This window comes from Rutilus rutilus, assembly GCF_951802725.1.
Source record: "Rutilus rutilus genome assembly, chromosome: 13".
NCBI lineage: Eukaryota > Metazoa > Chordata > Actinopteri > Cypriniformes > Leuciscidae > Rutilus > Rutilus rutilus.
The window spans coordinates 13873856-13894972 of NC_140218.1; the positions used below are offsets into that span (position 1 = coordinate 13873856).

Here is a 21117-nt window from a genome sequence, read left to right on the forward strand (position 1 = left end):
AAGTTCAAAAGACCAGAGTTTATTTGAAATAGAACTCAAATAAAGTTTTTACTGTCACTTTTTTTTCATTGATTTCATGCATTCTTGCTGAATAAAAAAAAAAAAATTGTGGCAGTTGCAGAAATCTTTTTTTTTTTTTTTTTTTTATCAGAAGGAAACGTTCTTCTGAGAGATTACTAGGTAAAAAGTGATAAAATCTCCCAGATGTATTAAGCCATGGTGCTCATGTGGGCAACATAGGTTAGAGTCTTGGCCTGCAATGTCTCCCTACACCCTTTTGCTGCTCACTAATCAAATAAAGACACAAAAAAGATGAAACTTTAAGAGACAGTGAGACAAACTTAAGTCTTAGAGAAGATTACCCAAAATGCATTGCAGCTGGCCTGTAATACTGAACTAAAACATTGATTAATCTGGTCAAAGAGGACAATGAAAGGCAACTACTGAGTGTATCCTGTGGTCGGATAGACTAGTCTTGTTTACAGAGGTTACTGGGGATGGTGGCTTGTAACAGTACACCGCTTCTGCTCTTCCCTTAGGGCAGCAGGATCTGTCCAATTGCCTCTCGATCTCCACTATTTGCTGGAACCAGGAAGGAACAGAATCCGAGATGCAGCAGTGGCGCATTCGGAGGGCTCGTTTTCCATCGTGGGCCCTGACTGTGTGCTTGTGTAGCGTTGGTGAGACATGACTGATTAAATAAACAGATTTCATCTTGTTATCATCAGGGCTCTGGCCAAGGAGAAGAGGCATTATGGACCTCCCTCCCTCCCTCCCCTCCGGGTCGAGCTCAGACAGGGCATCTGTCTTCATTAAAGAGAACCCAGTGTGGCTGACAGCCACTGAAACGTTGGTGTCTTTCACGATTAATGAAGACAGATGAATTGCCCTCAGAGGCCGAGAAGGAGGAACAAAAAGCAGAAGCTTCGACAAATACAAATGGAAAACAACAAGAGCGGCGTGCATTTTGGGAAAAGGGTAACAGCGATGTTTACCGATCTGGACATCTGAGTTCTTTTCCCTCAGTGTCGCATTGTTTTGCAGTATTGCTTGTTTTCCCTTTCTCTCAGTCTGGTCCCCTATTATTATGGACCCCAGTTTTGCTAAAGCAGGACTGTTTTTAGAGCCAAAGGCTGTCTAAAGCCTGGAACGGAGGTAGGAAAAATTAAATTATTGAAATGGAGACGGAGAGAGAAAAACGAAAAGCTTTCCAGGTTTCAAGCTCTCATACTTACTAAACTTTCCACTCAGTATATTTAAGCCAATTCTTTACTATTTATTATTTGCCATTTGGATTCCTGTCACAGTCTAATCACCCAACCCGCTTTCTAATTCCCAATCTAAGAGTTTCATCAGTGACACATACTTGAGTAATGTCCCTCTTGGTTTTTTTCACTTTTACGCTTGTTTGATGCTGTTGTGTGGGCTGAGCCGTGGTCAGGCATGCTGGGATACCAGAGCTGTCAGGCACAATTGTGAAGTGAAGAAGACAAATGCAATCTGCATGACTGAAATTATAGCACAGTGTCAGGTTCCCCCCCACCCACTTCTCTCTCTCTCTCTCTTTCTCTCAAACACTCTCTCTTTCATCTCTCCCTCTCACATTACTTCCTTTCTGTTTAACTTTTCATCAACTGGCAAGGTCAAAAATCAGGTTACCCACACTGTTGGTGAAACCAGACTCTGTTCGTGACAATCATGGAAAACGATCGACTCAAACAGCATCTCAAACGCAGCTTGATAAATGCAGCTCGAGTGGTTCGTTTGGCACAGAGGGTCAACGTGAGATCAGAGGCCCCGTTTAAATGAATAAGAAAAGGCACTTACAGCGTACACTAGCCGTCCCTGTCCAAGCGAAAGGGTCCAGTCCGGCGTAGAAGGGACTCGCCTTCCGAAGCATGCATGCACCCCGGTTGGTGACATCGTAGAGTTGGCGGGGACCCATGCCCAGAGCCTCCATACAGTCGAACATGATGCGTCCCTGTCGCCCACCCGCCTCCGATTGCCTCGCGTCACCAAAAAAAACAATAACAACACCCGCAGCTACGACAGCGCTAAATCCCCTGCTGGAATTCCTCTACTCAGGATATACGTGCTGCCTGATCCCGCTGCTTTTGCTCTTGTAAGCGTTTCCTCTCTCTCTCTCACGCTGCTTGTTTCTTTTTCCCTCTCCGGCTGATCTGCGGTGCTGGTTGCTCGGGGTGAGCTGCTCCTAGCGTGTTGTAACAGACCTAAATAACAGCCCCACATAGCACTCGCGGCTCTCAGACACACTGGAGCGAACCAACTGCCTCAGTCCTGCGCACACAGAGGGGGGTGGAGAGAGAGCGAGAGAGAGAGGGTGATCGAGAAGGGGGGGTGGGGGGGGTGAGAGAGAGAGAGAGAGAGAGAGGGTGGAGAAAGACAGAGAGAGAGAGAGAGAGAGAAAGAGAGAGAGAGAGAGGGCCACAGGGAGGGGCCATTTGTGTGTTTGCATTGCCAGCTCTGATCTGGTTAGAGGACAAACTTTTATTTGATTCTAGCTGGCCTCTTTTTGTCTCTTTTGTGATTCATATTTCAGCACGCACTGCACACAAACAGGCGCTCTTGCTTTGCGCACCTCCCCCTTTTTTCCCTTGCAGTACATATGAGTCCCCCCCCCCCCCTCAACCCCCCGAACCCATCCCTCAGCCCCGTCTCTAATCATAACCACATTAAAGTCCAGAGCAAGCGAGAGAGAGTGAGAGAGAGAGAGTGAGCATTGTGCAAGCAGCAGATGCCAGGGCAAAATTCTCGCCTTTGTCTCCACAAAAACAGAGTAAATGACTGATGGCCTCTGCTGTCTCTACCTCATTAAGTATGTGGCGAATATTCAAAGCCCCCTCTGGCCCTCATAGAAGCTTTTAAAAGAAGAACTTTATTCAGTTTGCAGGGAGAATCCATGCGCTAGAGGACGCCAAGCAGGAGACCAACAGGAAGATGAACTTGGGAAGGAATGTCAGGGCTTGTCTTCACACTTGCAACCAAGACATGATGAATTTGAGTCTCTTCCCATGGACTACAGTCAGTAGACAGCGTCAATTTCATTTGACATGCGTGAAAATGAGGCTGTGAGGGAGTAGAACCATACACTCGGTTAAAGCTGAAGTTGCTTACTTAGCAGATGAAACTACAAAAATTAGTCATTCATAGAGAGTAAAACAACTGGGGCAACATGGGCTGTTCTAAATGAACGTCCGATATAAATTATGGATTTAAATAGTTAGGGTATGTTCACACTTGGCAAGTTTGGTTGGATTAAAACGAACCCTGATGCGATTGCGATTCATTTGAACGTGTGAACGCTGCCATCCGAACCCTGGTGCGCACCAAACAAGCGGACCGAGACCGCTGAAAAGATGGGTCACGGTCCACTTCTAAACAAACTCGGTTCAAATGAAATATGAATGCAGCATGGACCAAAGACATGCAAATGAACCAAAAACAGGAAGATGAGACCCTAAAAAGGACAGAATTACGTTTTTTTCTCGTCATGTCGTGATGTTCCCCATCACAGTTCGATACAGGTATCAGAACCGCTTCTCCTCGCAGCAGATCTTCGTTTGTGTGTGTGACGGAGGGATTCCTGCCGCTGTTTTGACTCCTTTACACATTTCATAAGCTCTTCACGAGTTCTCAGATGGTCAAAATACCATCATATGTAGGCTGCACATTTTGCCCAGCACACAGCATTGTTTTGGATGTTCGGTAAGTTCCGTCTCAAAATTGGCAATACGTCATAAAAGCCGACCAATCAGGTTGTGAACGAAATTAAATATGTCTACCTGGATGATGGTCTATTGGTCTACAGGAACAGTTAACCGTTCCTGTCCTAAATATTTAACAAATAAATCAATATTAATACAATAATAATATGATAAATAATTGAAAATATATTCTATTTAGATGCTCAATTAGATGCAACCATACAGTACAACATTTAAAATGAAACGTACTTCCATTCCTCATAGCCTTGTTTTCATTCAAGTACAAACTCAAATGGCATCTACACTGACTATTCAGGTCTCCCACACTATTTTGACTAATGACCTTTTTTTTTGCATGACCTTTCAAGCTGGTCAGAATCATTTAATAGATCGCTGGCATAGATTTCCATTTCTATATCAGATACCAAGATTCTACAAGCAAGCGATTATACATATTGAAGCCATTTGCACACTCATAAGATGTCACTGTGGTGATTTGCGGCAAATTTTACTCTACACAATATCTAGCCGAGTGAATACTTTAAAGCAGACCACAACTAGAACCTAAGTCTGGAAATGTTTTTTTTTGTGTTTATTTTCAGGTTGTCATGACCATGACCATTGGGTTTGGTGTACAAACACTAGATCGTGTAACAAGCAGCTCAGAGATTACCAGTCAATGCAACAAGTTCTTGCCAGTCACCCCCCACAATCCTAGTTGCCCCAAATTACTCCCCCTACCCCTAATAAACCACATATACCTCCACAACACAGGCAATCAGCACTACATGACCTGAAAAAAACCCCCTAATGAAATAAATAGCTCTGCCAGTGTCAGTGCCAATGGCTTTCAATGAGTGAACAGCTGGGGAGTGGACGGAGCCATACCAGGGTTCAAGTCAAGCAAACAGCTGAACACAATGCCAGGAGCAACAGAGGTGCCTGCGTCTCGGCCTTGCCTCATCCATCTTCACCCCCCTCCCCACCCCCGTCGGCCCGCTGCTAGTGGTACGGCCCAGCCGCCTAAGAAAAGACACCATTTCCTGTCAATCTGCGCTGCTGGTCGAGCTCTCTATAAACACATACTGCCCTTCCTTCCAAATACACTCACAATCTCCCACTCTGTGGAATTCTGCTTTTCATTTTCCCAAACCCCCTTTGCGTTTTCACACTTACAAAGAAACAAAGAGTCGTTCTCGGAGCACGTCGGGGCATGCGCAGAGAATGGTATTCATTAGGCTGTTTATTGATCTTGTGGCTCTTGACTTTGTTATGGTTCTCATTTATTTTCTTTAGGCGACCCTCATAGACACAGACAGGAAGAAAGAGTGAGGGAGTGAGAGAGAGAGAGAGAGAGAAGGAGAATATGAGTGGGGGAGAGAGAGTGAGTGAGAGAGAGTAGGGCACTTTAATGGACCTTTTGTTTGAGCAGACAGTAAAGTACATCAATTGTAACACTGAGGTTCTTCATGTAATTGTTGTGTCATAAAGGCTGGGGGTGGCAAAAGAACAAACAAAAGAACAGATCAAAAAGTACAATGGTGGAATTATAATAAAATCTAACACATTTTTAAAATGGAGCAAAACTTTCAGTAAAATATCTTTAAATTTTTTTTTTTTTTAAAAGATAGTTTACTTGAGAAGCATAACTGCATAAGATATTAAGACTTGGAATTAAGCTTTTGTTTTACCTCATCGCATTTTAAAAATCTTATTTTAAACATCAATCTAACAAAATGTATTGAGGTTTATGTTTAAAAAACATTTCACCTAATTAAAGATGCATTTTCAAAAAATAAACCACTATTCAAATGTTTAGGGTAATTTTTTAATGTTTAATTTGTTCATTTGCATTTATTTTATCATTAAACAAACAAACAGAAAAAACAGTAATAGTGTGAAACATTATTGTAATTAAAATAAATAACTTCTACTTTAATATATTTTAAAATGTAATTTATTCCTGTGATGATCACTACTCCAGTTTTAAGTGTCACATGATCCTTCAGAAATTATTCTAATGATTTGCTGCTCAAGAAACATTTCTGATTATTATCAATGTTGAAAACAGTTGTGCTGCTTAATATTTTTGTGGAAACTGTAAAACATTTTTTCAGGACTCTTTAAAGAACAGAAAGTATGAAATAGAAATCTTTTGTAAAATTATCAACTTTATAATTCTAGTGTATTTATTTAATATCAATAGTTACTTATTTGTATTAAGTTGTATTAAGTTTTTATTTTTTAAGCATAATTAAGTTCAATACATTTTTTTTTTTAAATAGCTTAATTTAAGATATACTCTGAAAATATATTTTAATATAAATTTCTTATGCAGTGTTGCTTTTTAAGGATGTTTATACTTGAAAACAAAACAAAGATACAGAAAGCAACTACTTTCAAATTTTCCTTTTCGAACATGTTAAAGCTCGTGTTTGACTTTAATTAAACAAAAACAATGTATTTTAGCATTTATATGTAGATGAATGATGTATATAAAACTATCACAGACTTTTCCTTCAGGTCCAAACCACACTTTTCGTCATCTCTGTTCTTGAATTTTTCCACAGCTACACTTCTAACTGCTGAAATTCGATATTGCGGTACTGCTAATACTGTTGGCTCCTCTGTGATAAACTGATTTTTTCCTCATGGATAAAAGCGCCTGTGTATTGTCATTCAGAGACATAAACTGTTATAACTCTGTGATTTCTTCTATCCCGCTGAAAATCTTTTGTTAGAAACTGTTCAGTGTAGACTGAGAGTAAAAAAAAAAAAAAGAAAAGAGTTGACTTGGACATTTAATCCAACTTCATAGTGCTGACCCAAGTTCCTCCCCCTCCCTCCCTCCCTCCCTTCCCCAGCCAAGGAGGTTGAACTCCAGAAGAAATCCCCACTGGGCCACTAACTTTCCCCCAACTTATCCTGCTCTCCCTCCCTCTCTTTCTCTCTCTCTGGAGCTCAAGCTATTCTCCATCACTCTCCACCACCTCCACTCCCTCGTTTTCCTTCTGTTTTCAAACTTATACTCATCCAACCCTGCTACAGTTTTTAAACAACCCAGAGGAACATCTTTAAAGACAGTTTTGTTCAGTTTTGCTCTTCCATACTTCTCTCTCTCTCTCACACACACACACACACACACACACGATTCCCTCCTTCCTGTCATGTGACAAAACTCCGATGACAAACAGACCCAGAACTGCTGGGAATCCATCTCACTTAGCTGGCTCCCTGTCATCTCTGCTTTCCAGGCCAGACGAGCCGCACCAGATGAGCTGATCTCAGGCGTCCAGTCACCAAACCGAGCCTCGGAATCAGGTTTAACATGCATGACTCACTGATGTGGACCTCAGACAGCAGACACAATGCATTAGAGATATTAGCCAGGACTGGTTTGCAAGTGTGTGGCCTCAAAGGAATGAAAAATCACATAGGAGATCTCTTTAATATCTCAAATGTTTCTCCTAGACAGCGATGAGATTAAATGGAGGGCAAATTAAGTCTACTGCTTCTCAGATTTCTATCTTGAGAAAAAAATCCTTTCAAAACCTTTTATGTTGTATTTGTGTCTATTTGTATTTACAAGGTATTTTAGGGACATCTGGGACCTAACGGGATAGTTCCCTCACCTTCATGTCGTTACAAACCTGTATGACTTTCTTCTGTAGGAAATATTTGTAACAAATATTTTTTGTCCATTCAATGAAAGTCAATGGGGTCCAATGTTTTTTGACCACCACTGACTTTCAAGTCAAGTCAAATTTATTTATAAAGTGCTTTATACAATTTAGACAAGAAAATAACAGTATTGTTGTTATTATGAAATAATAGCTCTACAATACTTTCATTATTCAGCTCAATTTCATTTTATTCTCATCCAATAATGTCAGTGCAGTCAAATGGATAATATTACTGAATATTAAGTGTATTTTAAACTAAAATTAAAATTCAAAATATCTTATTTTGTGTTTCACAGAAGAAATAAAGTCAAATAGGTTTTTTATGACAGAATATTCATTTTGGGGAGAACTATCCCTTTAAATGAAACATAATTAACTCCATTATGTCCTCTGCAACCTCTCCATTAGCAACCTCTGAGCAAGAAAATTCCCCTGGGGGAAGAAATGTTTATAGGAAGGATTGATTGAGCATGCATTGCCTATTCTGCTAGTTTTTTTAAATCTGTGTATCATGTTATACAGCTCAGGAAGTTTGTGCAGAGTGTAAGCAACAGAGAGTCATGTGTTTCTGTGTGTGTGGATGTGTCCAGACAGATTGCCGGCGATGACAGAGACACAGAACACCACTTCATTTTAGCTCCGTCTGCGCACGCACGCACTCAGATTACCACAACTAGTCCTTGTAGCTCCCTCAGGAAACAGGCAGATATTGACACACATGCACATACCATTCAAACACACATTTTGAGTCATGAAACACACACCTTTGGCACACACAAAACACTCTACAACAGCATGTCCTATGCAAAAGTATGCATGTTTAAACGCATTGACACATTCCAGAATTCCTGGCATATGAGCGACTATAGCCTGTAGCAATGCTACTAACATAACCACATATTAGTAATGACATATAATAGCTCCAAAATTGTGTAATTATTATTATTAAAAATAATTAAATCTTGTGAACATAAATAAATAAAATAATAAAATAAAATAAAATCAGTTATAACACCAGTGCTGCTAACACCAGTCAAGGGGAGTAATTAAGTCAAATTAGTGATGCAACTAACATAACTATATTTTAAGTAGTGTGATAATAGCTCCAGAATGTGTAAAACATGTATAACTAATAAAAATACTACTACTACTACTACTACTACTAATAATAATAATAATTAAATAAAAATAATTCCAAAATTTGCAAAAAAAATTATAAAATTACATATACAACATGGATCTGGGAATCTGAAGGATCTGGAGAGATTCTGTATGGAGGAATGGTCTCTGATCTCTTGTCAGGTGTTCTCCAAACTCATCAGGCATTATTGGAGAAGACTCAGAGCTGTTATCTTGCCAAAAGGGGGTTGAAAAAAGTATTTAATAAAAGGGGGCAAATAATTGTTCCCAATGTGTTTCGGAGAAAAATATTTATTTCATAATGTGATTTTCCCCCCACTTTCAATTATTTTCCTTCAATGAAAGGTTTTTTTATTTTTTATAAAATATCAAAAGGATTAACAATGCAGATTTATTTTTTACAGCCATCTTTGATCATATTTACCAAGGGGGCAAATAATTCTGACCAGCACTGTATATATACACAGACACAATTTCTAATGAATCGGTTAATTCACATCATGCAAATTAATGGATTAAAAAACGATTCACTGATTTAGGTCTCATTGCAGCATTTTAAATGCTTAAAGTTAATAACATTTCAAAAACACTAATAATTTAAAACCATTTTTTATGTTTAAAGTAACATTTCTTATAGAGTAGCGTGACTGCAATGTAACTATTTAAAACTCATGAATAGCTTGAGGCATAAAAGTATTCGCCAGTACTGCCTCAGTCCCAAAACTCCCATCCCAACACCATCGGACATTTATCATGGCGTCCACCTGAAGCAATAACGTACACATGTTTGGCTCCGAGGAGACATGAAATCTTATCCTGACATCTTACTCGTACACACAATACATCTCCCCGAGAATCTGGAAGTGTCACTGGAAGACCAGACCAGAGGGGAAAACAGGGCTAGAAGACAGGCTGTTCCAGTCTCACTCAGCCTCCTCGTGTTCTGCACCGCATAAAAAAGAAACAGTAAAACTTTTCACAAACTTATCAAACTTGGCAATCTCTCAAACAAGCATTCTCTGTGCCTGTTTCTTTCTCCCACCCCCCGCCATTTCTTTCTCTCTCTTGGCATGCCAGTATTCTTGCTTCTTTAGCATTCTCATGACTTTTGACATGAGGTATTCAAAACTGGAAACCACATGTTTTGTAGTTATGATCTTGACTGGCAAAAAGTTACCTACTCCTCCCCCTGACTTTTAGGCCACACACCTTAGGACAAGTTCCCTCCCTAAATCCACTAGGAAGCCCCTCCCATACCCGATCGCCATGGCAGAATCCTCACACTGCACGTGCCCAGTCCTGCCTGTTGCAAACATTGAAGCTCCGCCCCCTCTCAACGCTGATCTCTTTATCTTCATCTGTCATCTTGCTAAAATGCCAGTGCACTTTTTACCTTTCAATGCTCGTTCACACTCTGTGCCTCAGCCTAACACACAGTCTATCCCCTCCGCTATATAGTCTCTCTCCCTGGAACGGTGGGATCAAGAAAGGAAATCCACATAGGAGTGGAGGAGTACAGAAGGGGCAGAGGGGAGGAAAGTAATCCACCGGATTTTCGGGATAGAGTCAGTCGAGCTGAGATTCCATTTGTGAACAATTTGCAAAATTCCCAAACTGAGCTCTTAATGACCTGGCAGAGAGAGGCCACTCCTGACTCTGTCTCCCACTCCGACTGCGGTTACGCCAACTCTCCAAAAAACAGACAAGTGTGGGAGTCGCTTGTGGCCAAAATATTAACAAAGACTTTATGAATTCCCTTTTACACTAAAGGCCCTGCATTGCATGTGTGATTACAGCAATACAGACAGCAAGCATTCTAGAGAATAAAAAGCAGAACCGTCCTCTATCAATGACAAACGACAAAGCACTGAAGCACTCAATATATATTTATATATATTTATACGTGTGTGTGTGTGTGTGTTTGTCTTCGTAACCAGGCCAACATCACTTAGGTCACTTAGACAAGAAAAACTATTTTAGCCAACAACAGCCAAATATATATTTAGGCATTGGTTTAGGCTACTTCTAGGCAATGCAGCCTTTCTAAAATTCTGCGAATAGTTAAAACACTAAGTTAGTGTTCAAATTAGAACATTAAGGGTCCGTTCACACAGAATACGTTTTTCCATTCCAATGCACCACTTTTCCGTTGTTTTTCGATGTAAGCACGCTCTAGACGTATGTGCATGATGTTCGCGTCTCTTGCAGTCCAACATTTTTGTATGCGTTTTTTCGTATTCGTGATTCGGTGGCTCTGAATTGTCAAGACGCCATTCAAAATGCTTGCTACGGATGCGAAAAACGCCGAAAATCGAACCCGATCCCCAAAAAATTATGACGGACAAAAGTTTTGGAGGCAGTGTTTAAGCGTGATTGACAAAACATGAGGTCGTATTTATTTTTTAACGTGCGAAAATTTCGGACGTGAATTTCGGACTCGGTGTGCGAGGACCTTTAAGCATGACATTCTAAAAATGTGGCGCTCAAGTTTAAATAAGTTTAACTTTTAAAAAGCGCATCTCTAGACCTTGCACTTTTTTTATGTTCCACTGACCTGTCTCTTGTGTTTTTAACAGCAAAACACAAGACTGTTCTGTGTGAACCGGCCCTTACACTGCAAAAATTACTTATTACTAATGTCTTTTTTTGTGATGCAAAATATTAAGAATTGTTTTCCGAAAATCAATCCTTCATTTAATTGTATTTTGTCTTACACTTGAGGTTATAAACAAGGCAAAAACAAGTGAAAAATCTGCCAGATCAGTAAGACAAAATATTCTTATATTCAAGATTATTATTCAAGATATTTGAACTGGAAAACAAGACAAACAAATGCTCATTAATAATATGTTTTTTGTTTTTTACAGTGATTAATAACCAATAAAGACTAGATTTGGAAAAATAAATGTTTTCATTGGGATACATTGAGATGCTCTCGTGGGTGACCTTGACCTTCTGCCTCCATGTCCTAAAAAGTGAGTGCCGGTCACGTTTCAGAAGGGGAGTATCAAACTGCAAACTTGTATCCAATTCTGGCTCCATTCTGGTCCCGGCCTACATTTTTTCCACTTTGAATATTTTGTTTCAATCAGAGAATTTACCACGTTAAGATGTGATATTACTATTATTAAGATCTAAGATATTAAAATGTGTTGCAAAATGAATTCTCCATCATCTTTCATGGCCAACTTCATCTGCTTCCAGCCAAAAACAATGTATTGGAAAATGCACAATAAGAAATAAGATCCTTAGATAACTGATTAATCCACCAGAACGTTTCATTGTCTGACTGTTTACAGTGGAAGTAAGTGCTGATGGTGATGAGTGAAGGAACGGAGAGGAACCTGGCAGGAAAGCAGAGGTGGAGATGAAAGATGGTGGAATCTCTGAGGAAACGGAGAAGTGTTCAGACACACGCATTGCTCTCATTTCATTTTGATCCCTCTTGCACACAAACTCATGCCAGCTGCGAAGGAAAGCCAACACTTTAACGGGAAAATGTTTCGGTAAATAAATAATCTGATACAATGTAGTGCTTGTGCCTTGGCCTTTTAATGACACAGACTCACTATTTTCCTCTTTTCTGAACACATCTCCCTTTCAATGATCCTTTATTCTATGTGTGATCACTTAGGATTAGGATATTTAATTGATTGATTGATATTAATGTACTGACAATTGCATAATATAATTTACTTTAAAATGACTTATTTCATTTGTTAGATAAAAAAAAAAAAAAAAAGATTAATTTTGCTGTTTGCTGTTTTAATACATCACTAAATGAGACAGGAATAGTAAATAAATGTGTGATAAAATTATATACAAAAAGCCAGCAAAAAGTGATTATGCTGTAAAACTCCCATTATAATAAAAAAGCTGGAATGTAAATCCAGTTCTAATTTACACCATATCTACACCTTGTTTTATTGCCGTGTATATTAGGTGTTACAGCATCTACATTGCAAGTGAGTGGCAGAAAATTCTAATCTTCTCACTTTGGTACTAAAGCAAAATGAAGTAAAACATAAAACAGTCATTTGCAGATGAAAAAAAAACATTTCTTCATGAAGGCCATTATTGAAAGGTTTATATGCTAATTTAAACGTCTCGGAATGGCTGCTGCATTCATGCACACAAAACACATGTCTGTGATTGGTTAAAATGCTCAAGCTCAGCAAAAATCAGGTCACAAAAAAAAACATGGAATGCTGTAACCGTCACGGCAACCGGAATCATATTTGATTTATAGTGCAACCCTTAAAAGAGTGCTTGTCATATAATGTTTCAATTTGACATCTCCTAGAGCTTTTGAATCAGTTTGTCACATACAAATATGTCACAAGATATGGTCTCAATTATATAACCGTGAACAAAAGCACTTTTACAGTGCAGTAAGTAGGCACATATTTATGCGTTTACAAATGTGTGACTGTACTGATCTATTCCTGCGGGGGCAGTGAAACAACAAAATGTTTGCCTTTCTCTCGATGGCAAGCTGGAACAAGCACGCTGTTCTTTTTTATACAATACAAATGCCTTCACACAACAACTTGTCCCTAGTCCAACAATAAAAACTCAAGCTTGCAAGCCAAAGGGGAACTAATATCATTGATATGTGCGGCAAATGAGCAAGGGAGACAGCTGGACTGTGCACGGCCCTAACAGGAGTATTAGATTAGAGCCACACGGTCTCCGTCTGGTTAAAGGAAATGACCAAGCAGCCTTTCAAAACATCCCTCTTGGCGGCTTGGAGCAAGGCCTCCTCCCCTGATTGGTAAAAGGTTTCAGGAGAGTTTGAGGGCTCAGTTGAGATGCTATCACATGGTAAGTGCTGGTAATGGGCTTCCAACAGTTTGTTTGAAGAGCTCCGATAATGACAGGGATCAACTGATAGCGGCTTCTGCACGCCGGCACGTAAGACTCCCACGCGGAGACTCGCACACAGTGACCGGTAACGCCACATGCACAGCTGCTTTATAAACTCTGTGTCAAAGAAACGGCAGAGCTCCACAGATGGATATTTCACCCCAAAAGCTTTGAGTAGGAGAGAGAAACCTCTGTGTTAAAAAATACAGCATGCTTAAAAAAAAAAAACAGAAAGAGAGAACCAGGATTAGCATGCTGGACCAGGACTGCTTCATGGTGTAGGGTTGAAAAAAACAACGTATCTTCAAATCAGACTAGTAAGTGTATTCCTGAATGATTAGTCAACTAATCAACCTGAAGAAAGCCCTATATAATTAGGCTGTATTCACCTGACACCAACCGGATACCTGACCCTGACCCCGAAGACCTACCTGCACAGCCCCAGCAATTATTGTTATGACAAATGCTGAAAAGGAAAAATGACAATTTTGCAACAAAACAAAACAGTCACACTTTAGATTAGGCTCCAATTCTCGCTATTAACTAACTATTATCATTGACTTTTGCCTCAATAAACTCCTAATTACTGCTTATTAATAGTTAGTAAGGTAGTTAAGTTTAGGTATTGGATAGGAATAATGCATGTAGAATATGGTCAAGCAGAATAAGGCATTAATATGTGCTTTATAAGTACTAATAAACAGCCAATATCCTAGTGATATGCATGCTAATAAGAAACTAGTTAATAGTGAGAATTGGACCCTAAACTAAAGTGTTTATTTTTTTAAAAACACCAATTTTTGTGGAATGTAAAAATTTGGTATAGAAACCATTTTCACTTAATTTCAATTTATTACAAAGAAAAAGCAAGTAACACATTGAATTAAACATGATATTTTCATGTAGAAAGACTTTTCTAAAATGTTCTTGTAATACGTCCTCCAATAAAACTGCACTGTAAAAAAAGAAAATTAAGTTGTAAATCATTTTAATTTTAATTAATAAATAATTGTATTATTATTTATTAATTAATTATTTATTATTTATTATTTTTCCCTGTAGTCACAGCCCTATCAAAACAGTTGAGAACTGCTGGTGTAGAGAAATGTGTCCCAGTTTTCATCTGGAATAAGGATCTGTCTCAGTTGATCCGATCACAATAAGACAGAACACTATTTCAAGGGCAAGGTCTCTGATTTTGAGACTATATCCCTGTAGCTCATACAGTAGAGGATGGCGTTAACAACGCCAAGGGCATGGGTTCAATTACAAGGGAATGAATGTTTGTCAAATGTATAAATGCAAATATACATACATCACTCACTTCATCATTGTGTTACTGCAAAACAAAAACAAAATCAATGCCAGCTGTCAATAAGTTTTGTGCCAACTGCACATCTTCGGAAGGTGCTTGAACCTGTCAGCGTATCTGCTTGAACACACCTATCTGAAGTTGGCCAAAGCATGGCTATCTTCTCTGGGAGATTATACACACCGGTCTATGGAAGAATGCAGGACTAACATGCAGATGCACTCAAAGACAGGGCCCTTCAGTATGTTGGGCCTTTATGAGCTGGGAATTTTCGCAGTCTAGCCGACAGACAGCTCTGACAACAATGAAGAGGCCTGTTAAACCAACTCCTGCAAAAACAGCACCGGGACGATTGCACGTCTGCCTTTGTTTTCCCCTCGTCTCAGAGCCAGGGATGAAAATGGCTCAGTAAAACAACTTGTGACATGCCTGTCTAAAAAGAATGTCAAACGGCGTCCCCAAAAGCAAATTAGGGCCTCTGTGGTCTTGACTCTCACCCAATTCCTGGCATTGCTTATGGCCCAATGTGCTTTTGGACATGCAATTGGCCAGAGCAATGCAGAAATTGTTTCCAGCTCAAAAATGAGTTAAATTTGCCTTTTTAAAAGTCACTGTGAATTACCATTTGCAACTCATTTAAAGCAGAAAAAAGTAGAAAAATAGAGTGGGATGTCATTGGATGCATCCTTGCAGGATAAAACTTTTCAAAAAAGTAATGACCCGAAACCTCTGAACAGTACTGTATGTCAGAAAGGAGCCAGACTGAATGTGGATTTGCCAAAACAACGGCTATTTGTTAACATTATCCAATAGTGACATCAGCGGAAAGGTTTCAGAGGAAGAATAAGTTTTATCCTTTTGACCAAAAAAAAAATTGGAAGTAAAACAAGAATGTAAATAAGGTTAAGGTTGCAGCGATTTCCACAAAGGCAATTTCGCATTCAGGCCGTCTGCATATGCAAGGTCGAAATATGTTTCTCATTTTCATGACCAGGAGACAGAGAAGGCTTGTTTATTGTGTATCCGTCAGTGTGTTTTCACAGCAGGGTGTGTTACTGGATTCCACCGCACCAGGACGTCATCCCCAGGTGCTTCCATCACCCCTCCCTCACTCTCTCTCTCTCTCTCTCTCTGTAAATACCTATTGGATTAGGTGGGCAGCTGTAGGGGGGGTGGGTACTGATTGACATCTAAAAGGCTGGAGTGTTGTTCAGACTTGCAGAGGAGTAAAAGAGGCACAGCAGGAGATGGCGAGTAGTGTATATCTGTGCGTGTGTGTGTGTGTTTTGAGGAGGGGGAACACATAGTCTTCTGCTTTGTTGTTGCCATCCAAACCCATCACAGATTCTCCCCTCAGGACTTGAGATGAGATTTCAGATGTCTGTGGCTTGTGTTTTCCCCTAAGCTACTGTCTAAACAAGAAAAATCCACAGACTGCTCACATTCTTGCAACACACTCTGGATCTAAAGAGCCAATGAATGTACTACCTCAGCTAAAAAACAACAACAAAAAAAACAGATTCGCTTTTGTTGAAAAACTCAGACAGCTGGTTTGTGAAATCCACTATTTTTCTGGAATGCTATAAAATGTAAACTTGACATATTAAACCGACAAAAAGGTTTTTTTTGCAGCATAAAATATCTGTTAAATGGCTCTTTTCTTCTCTCTCTCTCTTTCTGCCATCTGTTGTATCTCTATCCTCTCTCACACACACTTTGCTTCTGCAGTAGGATGTAAAACAGCGCCCCCTGTGACACTAGAAATAAAATGCTGAACATTTTCTCTCTACAGGGTCAAAATGCCTTTTATCCAGGGAACAAAACTAGCTATCTAGCAAACATTTGAAAGATTTTTTTTAGGACACTTTCAGTTGATGCTCAAAAACTGATTTAAAGAGACAGTTTTCTTTTCCTCTTAGGCCACTTATTCACAGCAAAATAAGAATGTTTCTGAAATACCATGATACTCATGCTATGTATACTTTAAACATTGCATGTATATCCTACTATTTCTACCAAAATGCGCAGCATCCAACAATCCACACTGCACTTATGCCACAATCCACAATCCCACAATTCTAGTCTGAATGTGACACCAGCCATTCATTTTAAATTTCAAAATTCATTCTGCTTCACATACATTATTTTTTAAAAATGCACTTTACCATGTAAAAAGTACCATCTTTTTGTTGTTGTGAAAAGTAGCATGATGCAGGCATGATTAAAAAGTTTCCAAGACAAGATAAAAAACTAAAATGTAGGAAGAAAAATAAATAAAAATAGACCTCAGAAGTGCACGAAGAAACACCCTGAAACTAAATATTTCTATAAAGAATCTAAAGCAGAACAGTTACAATACTCACACAACGCTGCCATCTCTTTGGGAAGGTCCGCCCCAAACCGCCCAAACAGGTTACTATTGGCCAGCAGGTCGAAGGGGGAGTGGCTCCGAATGGAATTGAAGGCAAAGGGGTAGACAGCAGGTGGGAAACCGGTCATGTGACCCACCTGCCGTTCCCGGTTGGCTGACATGGCGACGGTTCCTTGCCAAAGGCTGGTCGGGCCTGTCGTGTGCTTCAACGGACTGTTGGCAAACTTCTCAAATATGCGTCACGGCTCGGCGTACCTTCAGGAGGAAACATATAGGGCAAGTTAAGCATTTGTACAAAGAATAATAAACAGTAATAAAACAGTTCAGTGAGTTTAAGCAGCTGAACCACATCAACAAACTGCACATTTACTCACTCTCATGTTGTTTCAAACCCGAATTACTTCGTTTTTTTTCGTTAGTCACTCCCAGTAAATTTGAGAGCACTTGTGACTGGATCACCTGCTTAGTGGGTTAAATGGACCAGTCCAATTTGAAACCGAATCACTCAGACTGGTTTCGTGAATCAAGTCAGCTGATTCATTGAACAGAATGACTCAAAAGAAAAATTTGTTCACTTATTTCACTCATTATAGAGTTCAGTTTTTGTCATTAATTACTCACCCTTGTGTCGTTCCAAACCCGTAAGACATTCGTTCATCTTCGGAACACAAATGAAGATCTTTTTAATGAAATCTAAGAGCTTTCTGTCCCTTCATTGACAACTACGCAACTACCGCTTTGATGCTTCAAAAAGTTCATAAAGAGATCGTAAAACTACTCCATATGAACTGGCCGGTTTAGTCCAAGTTTTTCTGAAGAGACGCGATCATTTTATATGATGAACGGATTGAATTTAGGCTTTTATTCACATATAAACATTGATCAGCGAACATAAACAGAAGCTCAACTGAACCTGCTTGACGACCGAGAACAAACCACACTGGTTCTTGAGGAAGCTCAAACATGATGCGTAACACATGAGAACAAGCCTCACTGGTTCTCACACGTCAAGCGAACATGCTTGAGCTTCCGTTTATCATAACTGATGTGTGAGTTGATCAATGTTTATATGTGAAAAGCCTAAATTCAATCTGTTCATCATATAAAGCGATCGTCTCTTCAGAAAATTTGGACTAAACCGCTCAATTCATATGGATTCGTTTTACGATCTCTTTATGAACCTTTTGAAGCGACAAAGCGGTAGTTGCGTAGCTGTCAACGGAGGGACAGAAAGCTCTCAGATTTCATTAAAAATTTCTTCATTTGTGTTCCGAAGATGAACAAGTCTTACGGGTTTGGAATGACAGGTGAGGGTGAGTTACACAATTTTCATATTTGGGTGACCTATCCCTTTAAGGAGAGTCCAGGCCTTCAGTCAATAAATATGTCTGTTCCTCATACAAACCTATCATATGGCTTCAGAATACTTAAAATAAAGAGCATAAATCATACGCATCATCTGCATCCTTTTTGAAGCTTGAAAGCTCCAGCTGCATTCACTGTAATATTGCATGGAATGTGTGACTAGTACATTGTTCAAAATGAAATTAAGGTGTGGAATGAAACGAGGATGAATAAATGATAGCAAAATGTTAATGCCTGGTTGAACTAATCTTTTAAAAACCCCTAACATCACACAAACAGCAATCTGAGAGTTTCTCACAACAGTTTGACAACAACCCAGCAATCACTGCAAAAGAGCGCTTGTGTGTTTGAGATGAGGGTGGAGTCTGAGGGAAAACAATGGGGATGGGGTGATATGTAAAAATGGAGGGAGGAAAAGAAAAAAAGAAATGAAGGGGAGGTAGGAAAATAATAAAGTGGTAAGGAAAAAGTTAGGTTGAGGCAGGAGAAGAGAAACAGAGGGAGGGCAGAAAGAGAGCGCTCTTGTCTGCTCCGTTTTGAAAGGTGTCCAGACGTTTGTGGTGTTTCCAGGCTATTCCATATGATTTAAACCACCCAAACTCCACAAGAAAGAGCTTCTCTGTTAGTGCTGCCAGTCTCTCAACCCTGCACGACTACAGTCGGCCCTCTCACAGACCTGAGGCCCCAACGCAGGCTCCATTTGAGAAGATGAGAGCTGGAGAGCATGCTGAAAGAGAAAGAGCGAAAGGACGAGGTGACAGCTTGTGTGGCTAAACTGTTCTGCATTTTCTCCGTCACGTTTCTATTCGATTTCTCTCACGAACACTTTTTGTATTCATTCTATCTAACTTTTCATGGACAAGCAAGGTCAAAAATGAAACCAGACACTCTGTAAACCTCAATCAGTTCTGATTCCTGGAACCAGAAACTCTCATTCATTCACTCATTCAACTCATTCATTTAAAACAAGAAGGCAACATTTCTGATGGCTTAATATATAACGTCGTTTCACTTCTCAAAAACGCGTATCTTGTTTTATGAATGTTTCGATATTTGCGCTGGAAAACAGTGCAATGAATGGAAATCTCTCTCACGCAGACTTTTCAATAAGACAAAGCCCATCTTCATCACTACAGTAGTGAATGCTGGGCTGTCCCCTTCCAGTTTTTGTTCCTTCTCCCTTGAGTGATTTTTATGAGTGGGTGGTGCTGGCGGCTTGTTGTTTAAATGTGGTTTTTGAAAAATGAGCTGAGCCAAAGAATTCAGCGCTTTTTGGAAGTGCTGTGGTTTGTGAATCAGGGTAAGAAGCAAGGAAAAAATCGTGCTCATGAGTTCGGCATAAACATAGACCGGGCTGAGAGAGAGAAAAAAGGAAGACTGATTCAGTGACGGAGTCCGGGCACTGGGGGGCACTAGGGGGGCGGCACTCTGGCCAGGAAAGAAGCCTGGGCTTTCCAAAACACACATTCATACAGTCTCTTTCTCACTGTCGCATAAAAACACTTGCACCTGAACACATAGTATTTGAGAGAAATACTGTGCTCCCTTTCCATAACAGATGCACACAGCTCTACTGTAATCCGCACAATGAAACCCAAAGAAACCTCTTTCCACACACACACACACACACACACACACACACACACACACACGTACATCCAAGGTGTTTCTTGGGCACTTTTGCAGAATCTCTTAAAACACTTTCACTCTTATTAGTTTAAGTTATCTACTAATAATGTCCAAAAGTGGATATGCATGCATCAAAGGAAAATTCTATTTATTTTTGTCCATTTTTCATGATATCATTTCCATCACATCTCAAGTTACAGATTGTGTTTAATTGCATTTTAATGGCATTGTAAAACATTTTGGAATAAACTGGCCGACTTGTTTGTCTTGCAAATTCTAGAATTTTGAGTATCCTAAATACACAATTAAATAATATTTTCACACTTTTAGGATAATTTGACAGTTACAGCTTGACTGGAAATAAAAACTGTAATATATGTTTATTGATTTTACACCATGTCTCATATTTCATCTCAAGCATCATTGACACTGAACTAAAAATTTTTTATGTTATTAAATTGTTTTAAGATGCCACAAGTGTAATATTTTGAGGGAAAAAATGTAAATCAATATATAATCATATAAATCATTTCCACACAATAAATATGAAATATGGACTTCTTGTTTAGGCCATACATAATATATATTTGAAAAGTAGCAAAAATAAGTGATGCAAGTATAATTAAAAAGACTGTCATATAACAAAAAGAAAAAAGTTGAAGTCCTAAAACAAACAAAAGGACCCCGGGACATAATAGCACACACAAAAAACACCCTAAATATTTTGTAAGAACGTAAAGCAAAAGCATTCATTAATGCATGCTAAAAAATGTGCCATTTTCTTCCATGGCTCCAGTATACACATCTGTCTGACACACACACACACACACACACACACACACAAACACACACACACACACACACACACACACACCGGCCTCTCTGGTTCTGTTTCTTTCAGCAGAGCCAGTTAATTACAGCCTACTGCTGCAGGCAGCTTCAAACCACCACTAATTTAGAGTTCCATTACAGTAAACTCTTCCACATGTGCATCCAAGCTAGGGTGGCCACGTCTTAAGGAAGCAG

General features: G+C 39.5%; 1 protein-coding gene across 4 annotated transcripts in view; it reads right to left on the reverse strand.

Moving 5' to 3' along the window:
* Positions 1-21117, reverse strand: part of rarga (retinoic acid receptor gamma a) — a 49812-nt gene that overhangs the window by 21058 nt on the left and 7637 nt on the right. For 2 of the 4 annotated variants that reach the window (XM_084427642.1, XM_084427640.1), the window contains exon 2: positions 17090-17352. In XM_084427642.1, the coding sequence (XP_084283768.1) occupies positions 17090-17258 (169 nt within the window). In that variant the 5' untranslated portion in view covers positions 17259-17352. Of the gene's footprint in view, positions 1-1827; positions 2313-17089; positions 17353-21117 lie in introns of those variants that run through there. The other 2 variants (XM_084427641.1, XM_084427643.1) reach the window with 2 other exon arrangements.